Genomic DNA, 22,531 nt, shown 5'->3' with positions numbered 1-22,531 from the left:
AACAGTGTATTGATTAAATTTTCTTAACACATGATAACATGTTGGTTGAAGAATTTACAACAACAATGATATGTTAAAACTCCAACACATTTTTATAGTTATAATTAAAAAAACAAACACATTTCTTTAAGGAGATATTATAAACTAAAATTATTTTGTATGACGAGAAACAAAAGCCAAAGTAAGTAGTGGTATAGAAAAGGGAACATGTTATTAAATGTGATGATAATGTTATGGTGTATATTGAAAGTGGAAGAGGACACCTAATTGTAGGAGTTTTGACTCATACATGGTAATTGAAAGTGGTGAAATCAACATGTTCGGTGTTAGCTTGCACTCACACAAATAACCTCATGCATGTGAAAATAATGGTTTCGTAAGATAAATTTTCAAAAGTCTTTTACTTTTTGTTGTGATCCTTGTTGATATTATTTTTAATTTTTACCTTGGTAGGAAACACGTATTGTCACTACAAAGAGGAGTAATATATTTTTTTATGTTTTTTTCTAAGTTTTCAAAGAAATGAGTTTGCTCATACAAGTTTACCAACATGGTAAATTAGTGCATGAGTGTTAACATTTTGGTAAGTGTATTAAATCGTTCAAGTAGTAAACTGATGATTAAGATTGAATATAGTTTTTCATGGATATAAAAAACTCACATCCTTGCCATTAATATCCTAATGTCGACCCACAAGTCTATTCAAACCCTTATCCCTCAGTAGAACGAGATTATGTTTCTTTATTATAAGTCAATCCCTTGAATAAGCAAGCTCATTTTATGAATTAGGATTTAAGACAACTAATGAGTTAAGTTTCATCCTTAGATACAAACTCCATTAGGTATCTTGTTTCAAGTATAAGTTTCAAAAGATATTTTCCAATACCCAATGAACCAAGTATCAAGCTATGAATGACCATATAAACATTTGCAAAACACACAAGAGTTTAGTGGTTACATCTACTCCCAACAAAATGGGTTTAACTTTTTGTTGTTATGAAGAGCTCAAGCTTATAAAATGGAAGATGGAAGAAAATGAAGATACAAAGAGGAAGAAGAGATTGTTCCCACAAGTCCTAACAAACCTCCAAGCTCTCCAAAGATGTATTTTCGTGTCTTTAACAACTAAAGATTTGGTTTCCTTCAAGCAACTAGAAGAAATATAACAAACTTGCCACATCAGCATATGTGTCGCTAAGTGTTTAAGCCACTCAATGCTACATTTTTTCGAGCATAATTGTCTTTGATGCTGGGGTTCTACCTCTTAGTATTGGATATTGAGTTTCCAGGTTTGACCTATGTAATGCTAGCACCTAACGAAAAGGAGTTGGTGCTCAATGCTAAATATATTAATTGCATGGAGGACTAGAAAAATTACACTACCATTTCACTTTGAAGTCTTATCCGAGTTCTTTCCTCTCCAGAGCCAAGCATCAAAGGAAGGATATCACCCCCACAATCTTATTAGTTCTTCTTAAGCAGGTAAGTGAGAGCTTATAACTAAAAACAAAAACATTGAAAAGAAATTGTAATATTACATAAAAAAACGAGTTGAGATAACATCACACTACAAACTTAGTAAAAATCATAATTAAAATCCAATATAAACATTACAAAAATGTCATTTTTTTTCTTAATCTAAATATTAAAAAAATAACGAACAAATACATAAGAAAAATATTATATAATGTAATAGGTCTCTTTATTTGAAAAAATAGACAACAAATATTTTGAACAAAAATATAAAAGATTTACAAAATCAATGACATGAACACTTTAATATATTAGATATTTATAACTTATTTAAACTTTTATTTTTATTTATCATGATCATATTTTCTCAAAAAAGAAGATGTATGTCAACCTCTACTTAATAAAACAAAATATCTATATCGACATCGATGAGTTGGAAAAGTCTACCTACAGAGGCTGAAAAAAAAAAGATATTAACAAATGTAACCTTTTCTTCTTTAGTTCTAATTAGAATAAATTAATCTAAGGTGAAAAATATTTACACAATCAATTTATCATATACTTAGAATTTATTAGCTTTTAAAATATCCACTTAAAAATAGTATAAGTTTTAATTTTATATCATGAACGTATTAAAAATTTAACTCATTATCACGTAAAATACACAACATTGTTTTATTTATTTATTATTATACAAGTGAAAGATGTATATACAATTTTTGGTCTAAACCAATCCACAAAATATCATCATACGTACCTACCCTCAATTAATGGAAGGATGTTTTACAAAAGGTGAGTCCGACCTTTCATTGTTTTGTTGTACAAACCTTTATGCATTAATACTACTAACTGCTACCGCTATCTCCCGTCAACTTTCCAAATTCATTATAACTATCTAACACTGACATATATGGTTAAAACAATATTATATTTTTAATGTGATAGATATTTTTTTTGCTAAATTTTCACTTCTTTTTTCAAATACTTTAGTCAATTCCGATATTAAAAGGTAAATACACAATAAAAAATAAATATAAGAGAGATACTTTTTAAGGAAGTTAAAATGATATTTACTATAAAAAATAATTATTTTCATTCTCAAAAGTTCATAGTTCATAGTGATATATGATTTTTGAAAATTATAATTATTTTATTACTTTTTTTATCTTATTTAATTACACTAATATTTATTATTATCAAAAATTCAAAAAATAGTCAATTAAATATAGTTTCTCCTCTACTAACAAATTGTAAAATGTGAAAAGTATCAAAATAGACTAGAAAGTTGATTCGAAAAAGTCATAAATAATGTTAATTTGGATAAAAAAGTATTGAACATAAAGAGATGCTATTTTTTTTTAAGTGTGTTACAATAAGTTACGCAATTTTTTTTTTAAATAAATTTTAAATTTGTAAAAATCACAGATTTTGTTTTTCTTAAACTCACAGCTATCCTTTTTATGCATAACCATTATATCTTCCAAACATAACGAATATGCCGCTTCCGTTTCGTGTGATCTTGTAGGAAAACGAGATTACAGTCTAGCAGAAACATGAAACTCAACGGATAAATAAAATAAATTCGAAAATTAATCGCACAACTTTTAATCTACTGTGCTGATTTTTGTATACATATTATTAATGAAATTTATCAGACAGTTATAAAATTGAGACAAAAGATATTTAATTTTGTGTACAATGAGAGGCTGCTCAAGAAAAATAGAATATTATAAATAATAATTTTCTTCATATATAATCAACTCAGATCTATAAATTTCTATTTATTGGGCATGTCTTACAATAAAAAAGAAAAATATTTATACGTTCAGCCTTTCTATCTTTCTACAATCCTAAACTGTTTAATAAAATAATTTAAAAAATGAATGTTCATGTATCATCCACCACTAAATAGACGTTGATATTCATTATGTTTTTATTTTCTGCTTTATTTATATTCGTACTGGAGGTTGGCATTCTGTGACGTGGCTTGCAACATCATGGTGCTAGCGTATCCGTCACGTGGAGTTCTCTCACCCTCACATCACTACAACTGTGGGCCCCACTCCCTCCCTCTCTCCCTCAAATCTCAAGAGCAAGCCATCACACCCACACGCTTTCTCTCTCTCTCTCTCTCTCTCTCTCTCTCTCTCTCTCTCTCTCTCTCTCTCTCTCTCTCTCTCTCTCTTTCACTCTCTCCAAAATCCCAAAGCCGAACCAAAACAACCATCACAGGTTCTCAACCTCAACTCTGCGATAAAAAAAGGTAACTAACCTCATGGAAGAGCTCTCCGCGGGGCCTCTCGTCCCCGCCGTCGTCAAACCGGAGGCTTCCAGAGCCGCCGCCGACACAGGCGCATCCGCCGCCGCATCTGGTGACACGTTCCCGGCCTCCACGTCGGAGCCGGACAGGGAATTTCTCTGTCCGATTTGCATGCAGATCATCAAGGACGCGTTCCTTACCGCGTGCGGCCACAGCTTCTGTTACATGTGCATCATCACTCACCTCCGCAACAAGAACGATTGCCCTTGCTGCGGCCACTACCTCACCAACACCAACTTGTTCCCTAACATTTTACTCGACAGGGTTCGCTTCCTTTTTATCCTCTTCTCTATAGAATATACTTACGTTTCATTATGCAATGTTCGTTTTCACTTGCGAGTTTCCGGAAAGTGAAGAATCGTTTAGTTTTTTATTTTTACTTTTATTTTATTTTTGTGAGTAATGTGTGTGGCGAAAAATGCTGGTTCGAGTCCCTAGATCTTTCTGTTTGCTCTTGTAGTGCTTGTAATTACTAATTTCTCCTTGTAATGTTGCTTACTAAAACTTTTAGCGTGTGATTCGTTCATCACCTCCTCTATAGTTCCGTTGCTTTTGCACCGAAACTTGAATTGATTTTCGCTTGCGAGTTTTCTTAAACCCCGTGTTTAAGAGAAGAATCGTTAAGTTTTCAGCAAAATGTGTGTTGCGAGTGAAGCTGTCTGGAGTATTTTGATATTTCTTTTGGCGCTTGTAATTAATTATTGACACTTGCAATGTTGCTGACTGAAACGTCGTAGTTTTTTGAGTGTGACTTTTATCTTCCAAATATATTGGAAATGCAGCTCATTGTTGAACGGTTTATGTACCTCATTGTAGCTACTGAAGAAGACTTCTGCGCGTCAAATATCAAAAACTGCTTCACCTGTGGAACATTTCCGGCAGGCATTGCAAAAGGTTAGTTGTGCTTTCACTCTTTTTCTTGATTAGAATTTGTCCATTGGTGAACATGTTACTTGTGCAATAGTAAGAGGTTTTTGTTGTATCTTAGTCTGTTCATCTTACTTTTTGTGTTCTGTTAAATTATGAATATAAGCGTAGAAGAATGTCTGTAGATGTTTCTATAATTGGACCATCTAATAATAGTAGAGCAGATGGAAGAGGATTATATTATAACTGGAGCGGGTTTTATTCCTTTTTGGTATAACCAGGAGGTGTAGTCTCCCTCGTAGTGGGTCACAGTTTTTGAGGTAAAGTAGTACTGTAGTACCTTAACTTTGTGTCCAAGCTAGGGATTGAACTGTAGACCTTGTTTAAGGAACCCCAATGCCAAAACTATCTGTGCTACTTAAAGTGATGAAAAATCAGTGATTATGTATTCTCAGCTGATGTATATACGTGTTTGTGTTTGTGTGTATATATATATATATATATATATATATATATATATATATGTATGTATGTATGTATGTATATGTATGTATGTATGTATACAAAGCTGAGTACAAGTACATCCCAAAAACAACTTTATGTAAGCTGCAGAGGAGTCATACTTTTAAAACTCTCCCTCAAGCTAAAGCATATTAATTGTATGCACCATGGTTGAAACATATAAATTTAATTTTAGGCCTTCTCAGGAACATAGTGAAAATGTATGGAGGCTGGTCGTGGCTGATAAATCCAATACTAAATGACAATCAATCTCTATTTGTTTGGCTGGTCGTGCTGCCCTCCATGCTGATGTACGCGAGTTCCACCTTATCTTCCTCCGCCACCTGGATATCGAAAAATCGTTCAGCCCGATTGATCCAACTGTGAGGTTCTAGCCCTTCGAACGTGGGTAAGTCCACCCTCTTCCTCCAATTATTTTTCACCCCCTGATGATCGCCGCTCCCTCTTCCTCCATTCTCCTCATCGTGCCTTAGGGAATTATCATTCACGGACGTTTGACTCCCATCGGAGTCTCCGTCGTGGTTGTTAGTCTGTGCCCCCAACATCCGCATTAATTATTGCAGGTCCTATCGTACGGCGGCAGACTCAACCTTCACTCCTTCCATTGTAATCTCCAACCCCTCCAGTCTTCCCTTCGTCGTTCTCTCCATAACTCGTTCTTGCGCCCAATTTGGGATCTGACAGGTCAGACCAAATTGTTAAGTTTCCTATCAAGAAACCCAGGTAAAACTCTCTCTAACACCCCAGATCAACAAGACAGAAAGAATGAATAACCTCTTGTATTATCATAGTAAGAATCCAATGTCTAGGAAAATACAAAGAGCCTAACCTCCCCCTTCAGGATGACAAATCCTGTTAGAACTACAATCAAACAATCAACAAAACAACTACCATTGTTTATTTGCTATTTATACAACCAATAACCCTGCTCCTCTTAACTGCTAAGGCAATAGCAGTTAAGGTAGTTAGGCATTTAATGTTTTATTCCTTCTCTCGTAAACACTCCATCTCCTAACACCTTGTCATAGAGCCTTTTTGGTGTATTTGAAAATGTGAATTACAACATTCCAATGATCAATGTGAGGATTCTGCATGAATTGATAAACAACTCCCACGACATAAGAAATGTCAGGTCTTGTAATATTGTGATAAATGAGTTTTCTCACCAACCTCTTATATCTTTTTGGATCTGGAAAAGTTTCAACTTGGTCCCTATCAACTTTTGATTTGGATCCGTGGGACTATCAATAAGCTTGCAATTCACTAACCTATATAATGTCAAGAGCATATTTTCTTGGTGAAATGATAACACTTTCCTATGATTGACTAACTTTGGTACCCAAAAGGTATTTCAAAAACCAAGATCTTTAGTCTGAAAATGGCTAATTAAATGCTCCTTTGGTTAGAGAGGTCCTAGTGGTATCAACATGGACTAATATATAAACAAACTTCCTAGGAGAAGTATGGAAATAGAAAATTGAATGATTTCTCTCACTTTGCTTCAATCCGAAAGCCTCCATAATATAACTTAATTTACCAAATTAAGCTTGGGGTTATTGCTTAGTGGAATCACAACACCGGACTTTTATCGAGCAACAAATCTAGGAGATTTCTCCATGTAAGTTTTCTCCTCAAGATCACCATAAAGTTTAATGTCATAAAGTTTAATATCAAGTTGGGGAAGTGTCCAATGACAATAATAGCCATTGCAAGAAAACATCTAACAATGTTGATTTTGGCCATGAGAAAGAATTGTCATTGTAGTCAGGTCCATAAATTTTGTATATATCCTTTGGCCACCAATCGAACTTTAAGACAATTTATTTCACCCTTAGGTCCAAGTTTAATAGCATAGACCTATTTACAATCAATAGTATTCTTTCCAAATGGAAGAGGAACAAGCTCTTACGTGCCAATGCTTGTAGGAGCTTGTTTTTCACCAATAGAATTGTCATTGTAGTCAGGTCCATAAATTTGTATATATCCTTTTGTCACCAATTGAACTTTAAGGCAATTTATTTCACCATTAGGTCCAACTTTATTAGCATAGACCTATTTACGACCAATAGTCTTTGTTAAGAAGTGGACTTGAAGCCTGACTCAACCTCACAAAACTGGCTTCTAAGGTGAGGTTTGCACCCACTTATATATTATAGATTAGTCTTATCTCTAGTCGATGTGGGATTTCCAACACCCCCCTTACGTCAAGGTATATACATCTCGAGTGTGAGATTAAACATTAATGGGTGGTCCGATAATGGCTTGATAGCGGGTGGAACAACATGGTAGCAATTTAGAGAGTCGAGGTCGCTTGTTTTCTGGATTTGTTCCTTTTCCGTCATGCATGGTGGCATGTCTAGTAGCTCTTATACCATGTTAAAAAGTGGACTTTAAGCCTAAATCAACCCCACAAAACCGACTTGTAAGATGAGGTTTGCATCCACTTATATATCATAAATTAGTATTATTTCTAGTCGATGTGAGATTTCTAACAGTCTTCTTTCCAAATGGAAGAGGAACAATCTCTTACGGGCCACTTTTTTGTAGGAGCTTGCTTTTCATCAATCGTAGCTTGTCATCATCTAGGATGATTAAGTGTCTCATGAATAATTTTAGAACAATGGGGACAAACAAAGAAAAAGCAAAAGAAGAATACAATGGAGACGAGTGATGATAACCCAACAAATTATAAATAGGATATGGATTATGAGTAGATCAAATACCTTTCCTTAAGAGTAATAGACCAATTTGAAGTGGAGTCATGTGAGAGTTGATGGAGAAGGATCCATGGTGGGAGAAGGTGTTGGAGGAGGATTTGTATTATGCGAGACTTTTGGAAGAGTGGGAGGAGTTGTGTCTTGCATTGGTATGTAAGGAAAGGTCACGGGGCAATGTTAGATTGGTTTGAATTAAAGTTGGAATCTATAGAGGACTAAAGGTTGGAAAAGGGAGAACATGTTGAATGGACATAGGAGCTTCTACAGAGGATGAGAAAAAAGACATGTTTTAATTACTCTTGGTAGTCCTTGTCAGAAAACCATTCGAGGAGTACCAACTCTCTTGGGTATGACCCATTCTTTTGCAGTATCTACATTGAGCATGACCACTCTAGTCACTATGTCCTACTCGGTTGCATTGACCTCCTCCACTTTCTTGTGATACCATTGTTGATGTGTAAATAACTTCAATTGAATTTTCATTTGTCAACAAGGTAGGCACCCAAAGAAGTTTAGTGACTAAGTTGTTCATTGAAAGAATTTGATCACCAATTGAAATTTGGTCATGTACATGATCAAAATCTGAGCATAGAATTCTTAGAATTAAGACCATGTATAACTTATCACATTTTTTGTTGACATTCTTCAATAAATTAGCCACAACAAATCTCGATAATTCTTCTTCTATTGCTAGTGCCTTTGCTACATGGGAGATCATATCGTGATTGGTCTATGTGAGAGAGACTACTCTTTGAGTTGCATCAGAGAGATGTTGAATGTTTATTACTAGAAATATCCGGCACATTTTTTTCCAAAATGAACATGTCTTAAAGGATCTATGAATTTCTGAGACATTCTGATCATCTGACTGTCATAAAGCAACATGTAATTAGAAATCGATTATTTACCTTTTAGATTTTTCTTCATTTGGAACAACATAAACTTCCTTTACCAAATGGTCACTATATCCTTGATCAAGGAACCATGACTCCATGAATGTGGACTAAGATGAATAGCTTTTGTAATTGAGCTTTGTCGCGGTAATAGTGGAGAAAAACTAGTGGGCATTCCAAAGACAATACCCATAGACAAATTTGAGGAGAGAGGGGGAAAACCTCGCCATGAGGGGAAGAAACCCTGTCTATAAGGGGAGAGAGTTGTGTGCAATGAACTAGGAGGATAAGGGAAGAAACCTACCTAGATGATGTTGATGAAATGAACAACGGTGATATGGTGTGATTCCGGTGCTGGAGTGGTGAAGGCGACCCTTGGGACACACACGTTTGGTGAGGGGCTGTGGTAATCAACATGTCAAAGAGCTTTTGGTCAGGCTACCATTGAGGTTGGCTCACACTCCTCAAGGCACACCTAACCATGACTTTATTAGACAAAACGACAATAGCTGATTGCCGGAGAAAGTGAACAAGAGGTGGTCTGGTGACAGGGCTCTTGATACTAACTTGAAATGATGAAAAATTTGTGTGTATTCTCCGCTGATGTACATGTATATCTATAAAAGAACGTGTACAAGTACAGCTCAAAGAGGAAGGTTACAACCTGTGTTCCTTAATCTATAGATAGGTACTCCCAGAAACAGCTTTATGTTTGCTGTACAATACTATAACAGCCATAATTTGAACAGGGCTAACAACTTTTGGTCTGAAATTGGTTTTTGACATTCTTTACTCTATATATTTCTTGCATTTTTTATTGTATGTCACTAGGCTAGATCAAGGAATGTAATATTTGTTTTTAACTCATGTCATTTTATTGTTGAATATAATTTTGTAATGGATTTTATTTAAGTTGTGGAACCAGCTGTATATCGTTTTTTGTTTGGAGCTCATACAATTTAGAATATTGAAGATCACTAGATTATTATATATTTCTGTTTCACATGAAACTGTGGATATCGTTGGTGCTTTATCTTGTCTGTGATTCCTTTTTCTGTTTTTTATGTTTTTAATACAGGGTTGTGATGTGACAATTAAAGAGCTAGACACTCTTTTGTCACTTCTTGCTGAAAAGAAAAGAAAAATGGAGCAAGAAGAAGCAGAGAGAAATATGCAAATATTGTTAGATTTCCTACATTGCTTACGCAAGCAAAAAGTTGATGAGTTGAAGGAGGTGTGCTGGCTGCAATCTCTCTCTACCCTAAATTATTGCTTAGTTGCTAATATTTTCAATTTTTCTTTCTTCTGTTTGCACTAGTTGGTCTTTATAGCACTACTGATTTCTGTTACATTTATCTCTGCTTATTGCTACAATTGGTGTTTGAAATTTTCACTTTTAGGTTCAAACTGATCTCCAATTTATAAAAGAGGACATTAATTCTGTAGAGAAACATAGAATGGATTTGTATCGAGCACGAGACAGGTACTCTGTAAAATTGCAAATGCTTGATGATTCCGGTGGAAGAAAATCGTGGCATTCGTCACTGGACAAAAGCAGCAGTGGCCTTATATCTAGTCCGCTAAATCTTCGTCGAGGAGGGCTGTCGTCAGGCAGCCATACTAAGAAAAATGATGGAAAGTCCCAAATTAACTCTCACGGGCATGGAGTTCAGAGAAGGGATGCCGTCACTGGATCAGATTCACCACATATAAATCAATCGGGTCTTGCCCTAGTTAGAAAAAAGAGGGTCCATACACAGGTTTTCTTAGTTTAATATTCCATGCCTAGAATTTTACATTTCTATTTTTATTTCTATGTCAATTGGTTTCAGATATTTTATTAAAAGCTTCTTGCCTCAGAATAAGTTTATTTTCATGACGGGTAAAAGCAATTATAATTTTGGAAAAAGATTTAAATCTTAACATCGAATTTTTTTTAAAAATTGTAATTTTTGGGAATCATTTATTCCAGAAGAAGTAGTTCTGCACTTTTTCATAAACATGTCCCATTCAAATGTACGAACAATAATGTTGAAATTTTCTGCTTGATCAACACAAGTTGAGCTTAGACTCTTCATTTTTTATATTTAATTTATGATCATTTATGTTGCCACTAGCTTCTGAATTAATGTGGCTATAGCACATATTAGGAGAGACTTAGACTTAGCTCCCAGGTTGTTTGGTTCTACAGAACTTAAAAAGACAGCTACAAATTTAGGATGCGCGAAGGCTAAAAGAGTTAGTTGACATGATAAAAGGTAGAAATCTTGTTTTTTTAAATTCTAAAAGCTGTATATTGGGTAGATATTGAATAGGGATGGGTTGTATGCAAAAAGATGGTTAGCAAATATCAATATGGAGCTCCTGTGAACTATGTGTCTGGACAACAAAGGCAAAGAAAAATAAGAAATGATCTAAGTGGTGTAAGTAGTATACATTGAGGAGTTTAGCAAGGAAACAGATTTAAAGGATACTTATCATTTTACAGAAAAATAAAATTGATGACAATAAGATATAGATCTATGAGTCATGCTTTAAGATTCAACTGTATCATGATTGTGCTGTACGCACATTGACAGCCACATATGTTATGAAACTCTCGTTGACCTAAAGACGTTATATTTATGTAATAGTGCTAGTAATGCATTAAGCAAATTATCTCTAATTCAATACCCTTGCAGGCTTTGTTTTTGAGACCATAACTAGAATTAACTAATTAAGACAGACACAAATATCAATGTATCATGATACAATTTCTCGAGATACAAATTTATAATCAATCTCAATTAAAATGAATGTCTTATCAGTCATAGAAACGAAATACCTTTAAAAACTTAGCTAGCTTAGAAAAGTAGTTTCTTTATTATTGTCATGTGACTTTGGTCATGAATTTTGTAAAGAGTTTTAGCATATACCTTTTTTTTTTATTATTTTATTTTTATCTCTGAATTTGCAACCATAAACTTGGTTTACTTTTTCCTCCCTGAATCCTTTCCTTTTTTATTCCCTTCCTTGTGGTCTAGTTTAATGATCTACAAGAGTGTTACCTACAAAAGCGACGACATGCAGCTGATAAGCCCCATAGCCAACAAGAAAGGGAAATGAGTCTCATAAGTCGAGAAGGTTATAGTGCTGGTCTTGAAGATTTTCAGTCAGTCTTGACAACTTTCACACGCTACAGGTATAGTTATCAGTTTATTCAAATATCCAGTTTTTAGGACTTGAGGGTCAAAGGGTACTTTGCATTGAGAGTGAAAGAGAGTCAAATTGGTTAGGAACAGTTAAGATTTCTGTTAGATTATTCGAGTAGGTTCAATTAGATGGCCTTGATTTTGTAGCCAGGCACTGCTTCGTGAGGAAGAAAGCAGTCATGTAGGAAATTGTATCTTGTATTAACTAAGGAAGGTCTCCTTGCTTTATTCAGTTCTGGCCACTAAATAAATCGTTCTTTCATTTCTACCTTTCCAATGGGGTTCTTAACAAAAAATTCTGGGCTTAATATCAATTACTACTATATTTAGTTAGCTATATACAGTTATCTCTAACCATTTTGCTTCATTTGAAACAGTCGATTGAGAGTCATTGCAGAACTAAGACATGGGGATATATTTCATTCAGCAAATATAGTGTCCAGGTGAATTTTGAAATTGTTTATAGAACACTTGCGTTTTGATATTTTTTATTTGTGCTGCCTTTATTTTAAAAAAAAACCTAATAAATCTTTTTGTTCAGTTCCAACCTATCATTTCCAGACTACGGTGGTGCTTTCCTTTAATAGTAGCATTATGATGATGTGTATGAGGATATATGATTCTTTGATTAATGCTAATAGAAGTAAGATAATCGTGAAAAGGATGAAATTCATCATCCCTGTCCATTTGCCGACTTTAGTTTTAGTATTAAACTGAAGTTTAACCATGATCGAAACTGTTGAAAATGGACTAGGCGTCTGATATGCGTTTTAAAAGAAAAATCCTAGTAAATCTACAGTAAGCATCCACAAATTATAAGAAAAGTCATTAGTGGATGAAATGTAGAAGGAAATTATGATAGACGAGAGAACGATATGAAGACCTATATATAAGGACTAGAGAATAGCCTTTGGGAAGAGTTAGTTGTAACTGATTACACCATCCATTTAATAAACACAACAAACTAAAAGACACACTTAACAGAAAAATACAAAGAGAAATATCTCTAACAACTAATAGAAAAATGCAAAGAATTATCTGTAAGAAATAGTGGTGGTAATTCAAGGTGTATGTTATAATTCTTTACCTTTGCTTGAATTCTTTAAGCTCTTGTAATGCCAACTACGTCTAAACAGTATTTTTAACTTTACCCATGGAAGAACTTTTGTCATGATGTCCTCTGATACCAATAATTCCTTTTAGAATGTATAGTAGATAGCCGAGTGGTTTCTCAATACATAAATCTGGACTCTGCAAAATCCTTTGATAATCAGTAACCCAATATCCCTCCTACTACTTGTGAATTTACTGGAAATTATTCCATTGATGAACTGTGGTGTCTACCTGTCTGGTCACAGTTGTTACTGGAACAGTTTACGCAATGACTTTTAATAAAAATTTTATTCTCATTATTGTTATGTTCCTAGATTGGAATTCTCAGATATGGTTATCATAGGCAGTTTTTTCAAGTTTTTTGATGTAAAGTTTAGTGTATAAGGCCTTTGTTATCATATTGGTTATAAAATATGGGGTTGTGATTGGCTGAGTACTATATCGTGATAGTGTTGTCATGCTGGTACTAAACTTGCTGTTCATACTGGTTCACATTTTATGCTGGAGATAGTTCACGTTGAGATAATAATACTAGGCACTCTAACAGACAAGTAGGACTTTATATGTATAAAGTTAGGCAGAATAAACTGTATTCATTGAATAAAGTGGCCATATTACATTTATACATATATTTGAGTACTCAAATTTTCTTATAAATATATTTTCTGAATGCGTGGATTTAACATGTATGTTGCAGCATAGAGTTTGACCGTGATGATGATTTGTTTGCTACTGCGGGAGTTTCTCGGCGCATTAAAGTTTTTGACTTTTCTGCTGTAAGATGGATCCCCTATTACTTCGAATTTAAATATAGTTTTTTATTTATTCTCTTTTCATTGTTAATGTTAGCACTTTTGTAAAATGTGTTTTTATAGAATCTGTTAATTAATGTTTCATCTATTCTTAGGTGGTAGTGGGGTCCCTTCATAGTTTACTTGGAATAAAACATTTTCCTCTTATGACTTATGACGATGAAATTTTCACTGATATTATTACATAGACAATGTCTTTAAATTTGACCGATTTGTCTTTAATTCAACTACAAAACCTTGTTCTCAGCAAAACCTTTATTCTCCTCTTGATATTTGACAGAACATATTAGTAACCCTTCATGGGACATATGAAGTATATCATAAAATCGGAAAGAATTAAAGAATTTCACATACTTCATTTAAAGTAGAAGCATCTCCTTGGAAAATTGGAATTATTTGATTTATGGTCTTTTTTTCGTTAAATTTGTGTTCTAGTATAACTAAGTGCACCTACACAACCAAAATGAGAAATTTGTGCACTATGTATAATATGATGCTTGAGGGGTTGTGTATTTAAACAAAGCATAAGGCACGCTTTCTGTAGGATTTTTGAACCTAGTGTAAGGGTTCACCCTTTAAATATTTCTTAAACAAATAATAATAGATTATGAATACAAAATAACCTTTCCCTATGTTATTGCTTTCCAGGTTGTGAATGAACCCACAGATGCTCATTGTCCAGTTGTGGAGATGTCTACACGTTCAAAACTTAGTTGCTTGAGTTGGAATAAATATGCGAAGAACCAAATAGCTAGCAGTGATTATGAAGGAATTGTGACTGTTTGGGATGTAACCACTCGGAAGGTAATTGTTGAATACACATGGTCAGTTTATTCTTGTATCAGCTGTTTTGTTGTCTTAATTCATTAATATCGTTTTTGATTGTTATATGCTTGTCGAAATGTTCTACAGAATATTTACCCATGGCTATTATTTTTCCTGTTGCAGAGTTTAATGGAATATGAAGAGCATGAAAAGCGAGCATGGAGTGTTGATTTTTCAAGAACAGATCCCTCTATGCTTGTATCTGGTAGTGATGACTGCAAGGTACTCAAACATTTATTTGGTAGTTTTGATGGCTATTTCCCTGGATTGCTTCTGTAATTTCCAATATTTTTGTAATGAAACATACTTAATATGTTTGTGACATATTAATTTAAACTTCGCCTTTTACAGATTTTAAAAGTTTTCCCACTTTTTTGCACTTTGCTTACTCGAATTTAATTGGTATTGGCATGGTATCTGTTGTATGATTGAAAGTGATTGAATAATCAGATACCATGGTGTCTATTTTAATATGTGTCTTTTCAAGCAGGTCAAAGTTTGGTGCACAAATCAGGAAGCTAGTGTTCTAAATATAGACATGAAAGCAAACATATGTTGTGTCAAGTACAATCCGGGATCTGGCAATTATATTGCAGTATGTACCTTTCATTCAGTTTTAAAGTATAGAAACAAGTATCTAGATTTAGTTCATTTTAGATTTGATCCAGTTCATACTATCTTCTATCTATTATTCTGCTGTGAACTTGTGACGTTTGTCATCACAAAGCAATATACTTTATATTTACTTTATTATAATTAATGATATTTCTGTCATAATTATTTAACCATGTTAAATATGTTAACTTATGCATTGTATTACCTATTTGACCTATGTGTAGTTGGATCATTATTATTTTGTATATCTTTAATATAAGGGTTCCTTTAAATGAATAACTTTGCCAAGAGATGAAACAATCTCTCGTAAGCATTTTCCAAATTTTTCTCTCAATTTGGTATAAGGGTGGGTTAATCCCGTCTTTTCTATCATTGTAACGTGAGTCCATCACTGTCTGCCACCAGCTAGTGTCACCATTTCTCTATGACAAACATCTGGTTAGCTTGTAGTTCACTGCCTTCTGTCACTAGCTACCACAGTTTTCTCCAGCAAGCACCAGATCTAGAGCACCTCTTTTTGAGCAAAAGAGAACCAAGGCAGTCTAGGAGGCAGATTCTGCTCATGATAACTTTCTTGTGTAGCTAATCTACGGGCATGCTGTCCCCTTGTTGCCTTGCATTACTGGAATGATGTCGCACCGCCACTTGTGCTACACTGAACTCTTTATTTCCCTTTACCACCCTATTTTTTTTCCTCTGGAGTTCAGGCTCTCTTGGATACCATGAGGGTTTCCCTTTTTGCCCATTCATTCCCTGTTTCTGATCTGAAATTGCCTTTGGGATTGCCCACTCCTAGTTTGGGTTACCAACCATTACTTCAGCAAAGTTTAATGACAAAGATAACCTATCTTGGTCTGCATTTGTTGAACTTTGGTTTCTTGTCAAAGGTTTCCATAATAATTTGGAAGAAGATGATAGTAAAATACCATTAGACAAAGTTGAGTAGTGGATGAAAACTGACTTTCAGCTTTGTACCTTGTTGTGGCAATATGTAGAATCCAATATATTGGGAACTCTTAGAGCATTCAACACTTGTAACTCCTTTTGGAAGAAGGATAAGAATAATTTTGCAAATGATATTCAACATCTTAATGATTCTCAAACTGTCATCTCTTAAACAAGCATGACGTGACTTCTTTTATTGCTGAAGCTCAATAATTTGCTAAGGAACTGAAGATTTTTTAGAAGTTAATTCTTTGAAAGAGATTGGGAAGAAGTTGGATAAGTTCTGTATCGTGATGATCCTCCATTCCATGCACCCAAACTGTGATCATGTTTTGGACCAAATCCTAACAGGTCAAGAAATTGCATCAGTGTAAAGCCTAAAACAATGTTATCAAATGTGTTTTACCAGGATATTCCCATCTCCAAAGAGGATATTGTTGTTATTCTCTATAAACTAGAAGGTACATGTTTGGCAATGCAACATTGTTTGAGCATACTTCTTTCCTTCCTTCTTTATTCCAAGATGCCAGTTTTGTGCAACAAGACTTGTCCCATTCGTTGAACATTTGCCTTTTCCACCTCATGCAAACCTAATCAAATCACTTCTCAAGGTTCCTCTCCTCCAATTCTACCTAAACCATCATTACTTCCTTTGGTCACTTGTTAGTGCAGGAATACACGAGATTGGTCCAATGTTACCTAGTAAATCCTCTTCTTCATGTCCTTCACCACCCTCTAAAGTACCACCACTGTAGATAATGATTATCTGATTGACTCCACTCTTCGAAAAGGTACTGATTCTCCTTCTTTTCTATCCTTCATCTCATTTGTTTTCTCTATTACTAACCAAAAAATGTACACAAACATTTTATCATTCTAGATTGTGACAAGCCATGATTATTGAAAGGCAAACTCTTGATAAAAACTAGACATGGGAGCTTATTCCTCTTCCAACTAGAAAGAAGATAGTTGGATGGAAGTGGGTTTATGCTATTAAAGTTGGGTCAAGTGGTCAAATCGACCTCCTTAAAGCTAGATTGCTTGCCAAAGGATACTCATACGTATATGGTCAAACTCTTTTTTGTGGTCACTATTTGCCATTGGCCTGTCCATCAATTGAGTATGAAGAATTTTTTCTTCATGGTGATCTAGAGGAGGAAATCTACACATAGCAATTTTTTGGGTTTGTTGCTTAGGAGAAGTGTGGGTTAGTTTGTAAATTGTGTTGATCTCTCCGTGGTCTTCAACAATGGCCACATGCTTGGTATGGAAAATTCATTCACATTGTACAAACTTTTGGGTTGATACATGGTAAAATAGATCATCCAATCTTTCACTATGATACTTCTTGCTGTGTCTGTTTTGAAGTTAGGATCTATCAAACACGACTTTCACTCAACTATGAACCATTGAAACTCAAATCTATTCGGTTAACATGACATTTAATTGGTTAAAATTGAATTATAACTTGTTTGAACCTATTGAAGTGAAGAAACAAGTGAGTCCATGCATTAGAAATCAAGAACAACGAATTCATTAAGTAGAAATGGTTAAGAATCCTTCAATGCGATTGGATTGGTTTGGCCGTGGACATAGGATGTAAAAACATATAGAACAAAACATGAGTCAACAAACTATAAAAGATTGAAGAGAATAAGAATGAAGAAACACTCACATTCTAAGAGAAAGAAAAGTTCACTAGGGAAATCATCACTTGAATCTGGAAAACTTAAGAGAAGATTCATTAAATGAGGAATATGCCTCAAACATAACTCAATGTTTGAGAGAATTCTCAACACTTTCTATTTCAAAGTATGGGTTATGTTACATATAGATGTATACATGCTTATATAGGCTAACTAGAGAAGGAAGAGTTTATGACTTGTTTGGTTGGTGCACACACCTTTCTAAACAGGGTCCTTGCATGAAATACGAAGATTCTAGGACTTAGTTTGGTTGTTGCACATAATTTCTTAACCAAGGTCCTTGTTTTTGAAAGCAGCCTAATGTCCAAATTATGTCTCAAAATTCTAAAGAACACATTTTTTACATTTTTATTTACAAGAAAATTAGAGGAAATATTTTTATATTTTTTTATAATCTCTTCTGCATTCCTTTTGTGAATCTCCCTCCATAGTCTTAATATTGACTTTGAAGTTCCACTTCTTCATTTCTCTTTTCTTGAGCTCTTGGTATTAAATTCATCTTCTTGTAACATAGATCATCCATGACTTGGGATCACATCACTTCTTATGAGAAATGAGTGAACTTAATTATAGATGTTGATGGTATAGTCATTACAAAGAATGTTGCTACAAAAATTTCTCAGCTAAAGAAGCATTTATGAAATCACTTCTAGATCAAAGATTTTGGATATCTTAAATACTTTATGGCCATTGAAATAGTTCAAGCAAAGGAAGATATTGTAGTTTCTCAAAGCAAATACACCTTCAATATCCTAAAAGGAATTTGTATGATTGGTTGTAGACCTTTGAATAGTCCTATGGATTCAAATCAGAAATGAGTGACAAAACAAAGTGAGCTCTTCTTGAACCAAAAAAGATACAATAGACTTGTTGAGAAATTTATTTCACACTATTACTAGACTTGAGTTGTCTTTTTGCAGTTCGAGTGGTTAGTTCCTTTATGCGGCCTCCATGTCTTGACCATTGAAATGTTGTAATTCACACTAGAACATGAATGATATTTAAAGATAAGAGAAATACCTAGGTGACGGTGTATAATGATCTTGATTGAACAAGATCATCTATAGATAGACAATGCATTACTGGATGTCGTGTTTTCATTGGAGACAAGATTGTTCTGTGGAAAAGCAAGAAACCAAATGTGGTTGCTTGATCTAGTGCTAAAGTTGAGTATAGGGCGATGACATTAGTTCCCTGTGAACCTGTGTTGATAAAACAATTCTTCTAGGAGTTCTAATCTTGAGAAATTTGTCATATGAGCATGTATTATTATAAGCAAACAGCTATTCACATTGTATGTAGTTTCATGAGAGAACTAAACTAAGAGAGATTGATAATCATTTTATTTGAGGGAAGTTGTCAAATAAAATTTATGCTCCAATGATTAGCTTACAGATATTTTGCTAAGTTCATGGGAGAACCTTTAATTTTTGTGTAGATTGATCATTACTTTTCTAAATATCTCTGAAGTAATGGTTCCTTAAAGGTTGATAATTATTTTTCTATATATCTTTGATCTCTCTAGCATTTTCTTTTTCATAATTCTCACAATTTTATTGTTTTTGTAGTAGTAGTTTGTGCTAGTTGTACTTAATAGATATCAACATGATTGTGTTTCTTGTCTGCCCATATTTATTCTGCATATAGAAATTTTCTTATAGAAAACATTAGACTAAGGGCTACTTGTATGCATATTGATTTTAGTACCAGTGCATGGGAGCATATAAATATTGTTGATAAATGTTATAAATATCATGCTAATAATTAGCAATAAACATGTAGTATAATTGCCTGCTATTATCAAATTTCAATGGATCATTTGAACTTGATCGCAGTCTGAAATTAGTTAATGACTGATCATCTTTAATTTTGATATATCTAATACAGGCATCTTGGTATATTTTTGCAGGTTGGATCAGCAGACCACCACATCCATTATTATGATTTGAGAAATATTAGTCGGCCAGTCCATGTTTTCAGTGGACACAGAAAGGCTGTTTCATATGTGAAATTTTTGTCTAATTATGAGCTTGCTTCTGCATCAACAGATAGTACACTAAGATTATGGGATGTGAAGGAAAACTTAGCAGTGAGTAACGGGAACAAAATGATTTGGTTGATTTGTTTCAAATTTATCTTACATTTTATATTTAGTTTGTGGATAATATTAACTTTTGTTACTTAGTTTAATGTTACAGTCATCACTCTGCTTCTTGATGTTACATGTCATACTTCTAAAAAGCTAATAGTTGTTTATATTAGACTAATTTCATGTATATCAATATCATACCTATTGTCTACTATAAATGTATATCAATATCATTGCACCAATATGATACCTATTGTGTAATATAGATGTATATATATTTTTTTTCATTTTCACTCAAATTTGTGTAGGTTCGCACTTTCAAAGGCCATGCAAATGAGAAAAACTTTGTTGGTCTTACTGTTAGCAGTGAATATATTGCATGCGGGAGTGAAACAAATGAAGTATTTGTCTACCACAAGGTTTGTGGTGTTAAATTGTCTTTTTCTTGTGTATTTTACCTTTTACTTATTCAATTGGGGCTTTGCAGGAAATCTCAAAACCTTTGACTTGGCATAGGTTTGGGTCCCCTGATATGGATGATGCCGAAGATGAGACAGGATCATACTTTATTAGTGCTGTATGTTGGAAGAGTGATCGACCAACTATTTTAACTGCCAACAGTCAAGGCACCATTAAAGTGTTGGTGCTTGCAGCTTGATCATGAGCAAAATGAATAGAATGTGGATTTGGTATTATCTTTTCCTATATCATTTGTTAATTGTACATAATATTCAAATGTATATTGCAGGTTTTAGGATCTTAATGCAACATCTGAACCTGTATCAATAAACCAATTGAGGGACCTATCATTAATTTACCAATTGAGGACCTCAAATGTATTAAAATTTTGTACTAACAAATCCCCCGGATACTAAAAGATAAACTTTGGCATGTGATAGTAATAATATTGGCAAAGCGCATGATATATATGATTGAAATTTTTAAATTCATAATAATTTATTACTATTGTGTTTGTTAAGTGTCAAGAGTTATTTTATTTATCATGATTATATTGTGTTTAGGATTACTTATTTATCATGATTATATTGTGTATAGAGATATCTTATTTATCATGTATTTTTGTATTAATTTATTTTTATAAATATAAGATTATGAGAAGAATCAATAAAGTCTTCTAAAATTATTTTACAGTTTAATTTTGTTAAATTTGAGTTTTCCAATTGATTATGAAAGTGAACTTAATTTAATTTTAAAATTGTCCTTTGGTTGGTACATAAAGTTAAGGTCCTTGGAGAACAACACGAGACTTCTCGTTATATTGTCATTTTTTGGTAAGCACATGATGTGCTTTTTGGTTCTCACTTCCTCCTTTGTGTTTCCGTGGGAAATAGATGTGATTGGATTTTTTTTTTTATGGAATGAAGCTTGGAAAGAGATTGTTTTAATACAATTGTGATAGTTGGTTTTTACTAAGTGGCTACTAGGTTGTCAATTATTGCTAACTTCAGGGGAAATAAGGACAAGTTGTTCATTCATACAATGATGTACACTTTACATTTCAAAGCTTTTATTATCTGATTATAGCCTCATCTAATTTTAATAGTTAATAATTTCATCCAATTTTGACCGTTAACTATTGACATATACTCTCCCAAGAATGCAAAAAGTACCTTTCGGAATATAAACTGTGTAGAGGACAAAGTACGGGCATGTATTTATCTCTTGTTATCATATCTTCTTTAGTAGGTGAGAGACCATGTATGTGTGATCACTCAAGTAAGTGTGGTGCATAGAATATCCAAACTTCTTTTCTCTTTTTACTGTCTTTTCAAAATTTCCAATTAGTCCCCTTCAAAATGTCGAGAAATTCTGAATGTTGCATTTGGTAGTACTTACACATTTTTCCTTTACTTTTGGTTTAATTTTTAGTCTACAATAGTTTTTACTGAGCAACAGATTAGATTCACTTTTCAAACAATTTGGACTGGCTGGAACCAAAAGAAAAGGATTCAAAATAATCAGTAAATATTCTGATTTATTGCTTCAAAAGTGTTCACTTGATCTATTAATGACAAAATCACAAGACCTGTAATGTTAAGATTACTTAGAATTTTAAAAAGTTTTGGTCTACATATAAGCATAATGACCACTAAAAGTCACATAAAGCAAATTATAAAAAACAATTACAATTATAAAATAAACTCATTAACTTTTTTTTTTCTTAAAAGGAATATTATTCAACTAGCTGGACTAACATTTTATTAGGTTCAATATTTGATTGCAACTAAATAAGTTAATATAATATAGGGACCAACCTTGTGGACATTTGATTCACTGCATTTATAACCACAAATTATTCTCTATCAATTCTTATATAATGAATTCCTTTTTTTAAATGAGTAAAAATATACCTATTTTAAATATTTTCTTATATTCTTATATTATTCTCTCATTAATGAAAGAAACTTTTTCCAACTCAAAA

The 22,531-nt window shown here is 33.5% G+C and overlaps 1 protein-coding gene across 1 annotated transcript; it reads left to right on the top strand.

Annotated features, from left to right (window-relative positions):
- Nucleotides 1-3,639: 3,639 nt before the first annotated feature.
- LOC148203128 (E3 ubiquitin-protein ligase COP1-like) lies at nucleotides 3,640-21,054 on the top strand. The gene is made up of 13 exons (XM_088105678.1): nucleotides 3,640-4,057; nucleotides 4,610-4,687; nucleotides 9,871-10,026; nucleotides 10,193-10,552; nucleotides 11,816-11,973; nucleotides 12,361-12,426; nucleotides 13,794-13,872; nucleotides 14,557-14,712; nucleotides 14,857-14,955; nucleotides 15,224-15,328; nucleotides 19,909-20,088; nucleotides 20,397-20,507; nucleotides 20,576-21,054. The coding sequence occupies exons 1-13, from the start codon at nucleotides 3,749-3,751 to the stop codon at nucleotides 20,744-20,746; spliced, it is 2,028 nt and encodes a 675-aa protein (XP_087961804.1). The 5' UTR covers nucleotides 3,640-3,748; the 3' UTR covers nucleotides 20,747-21,054.
- Nucleotides 21,055-22,531: the final 1,477 nt, after the last annotated feature.

The sequence above is a fragment of the Vigna umbellata genome, chromosome 2 (genome assembly GCF_029865625.1).
Source record: "Vigna umbellata cultivar VRB3 chromosome 2, Vumbellata_1.0, whole genome shotgun sequence".
Classification (NCBI taxonomy): domain Eukaryota; kingdom Viridiplantae; phylum Streptophyta; class Magnoliopsida; order Fabales; family Fabaceae; genus Vigna; species Vigna umbellata.
Note: the sequence above shows the minus strand (reverse complement) of the source record. Positions and strands in the feature narration are given on the sequence as shown.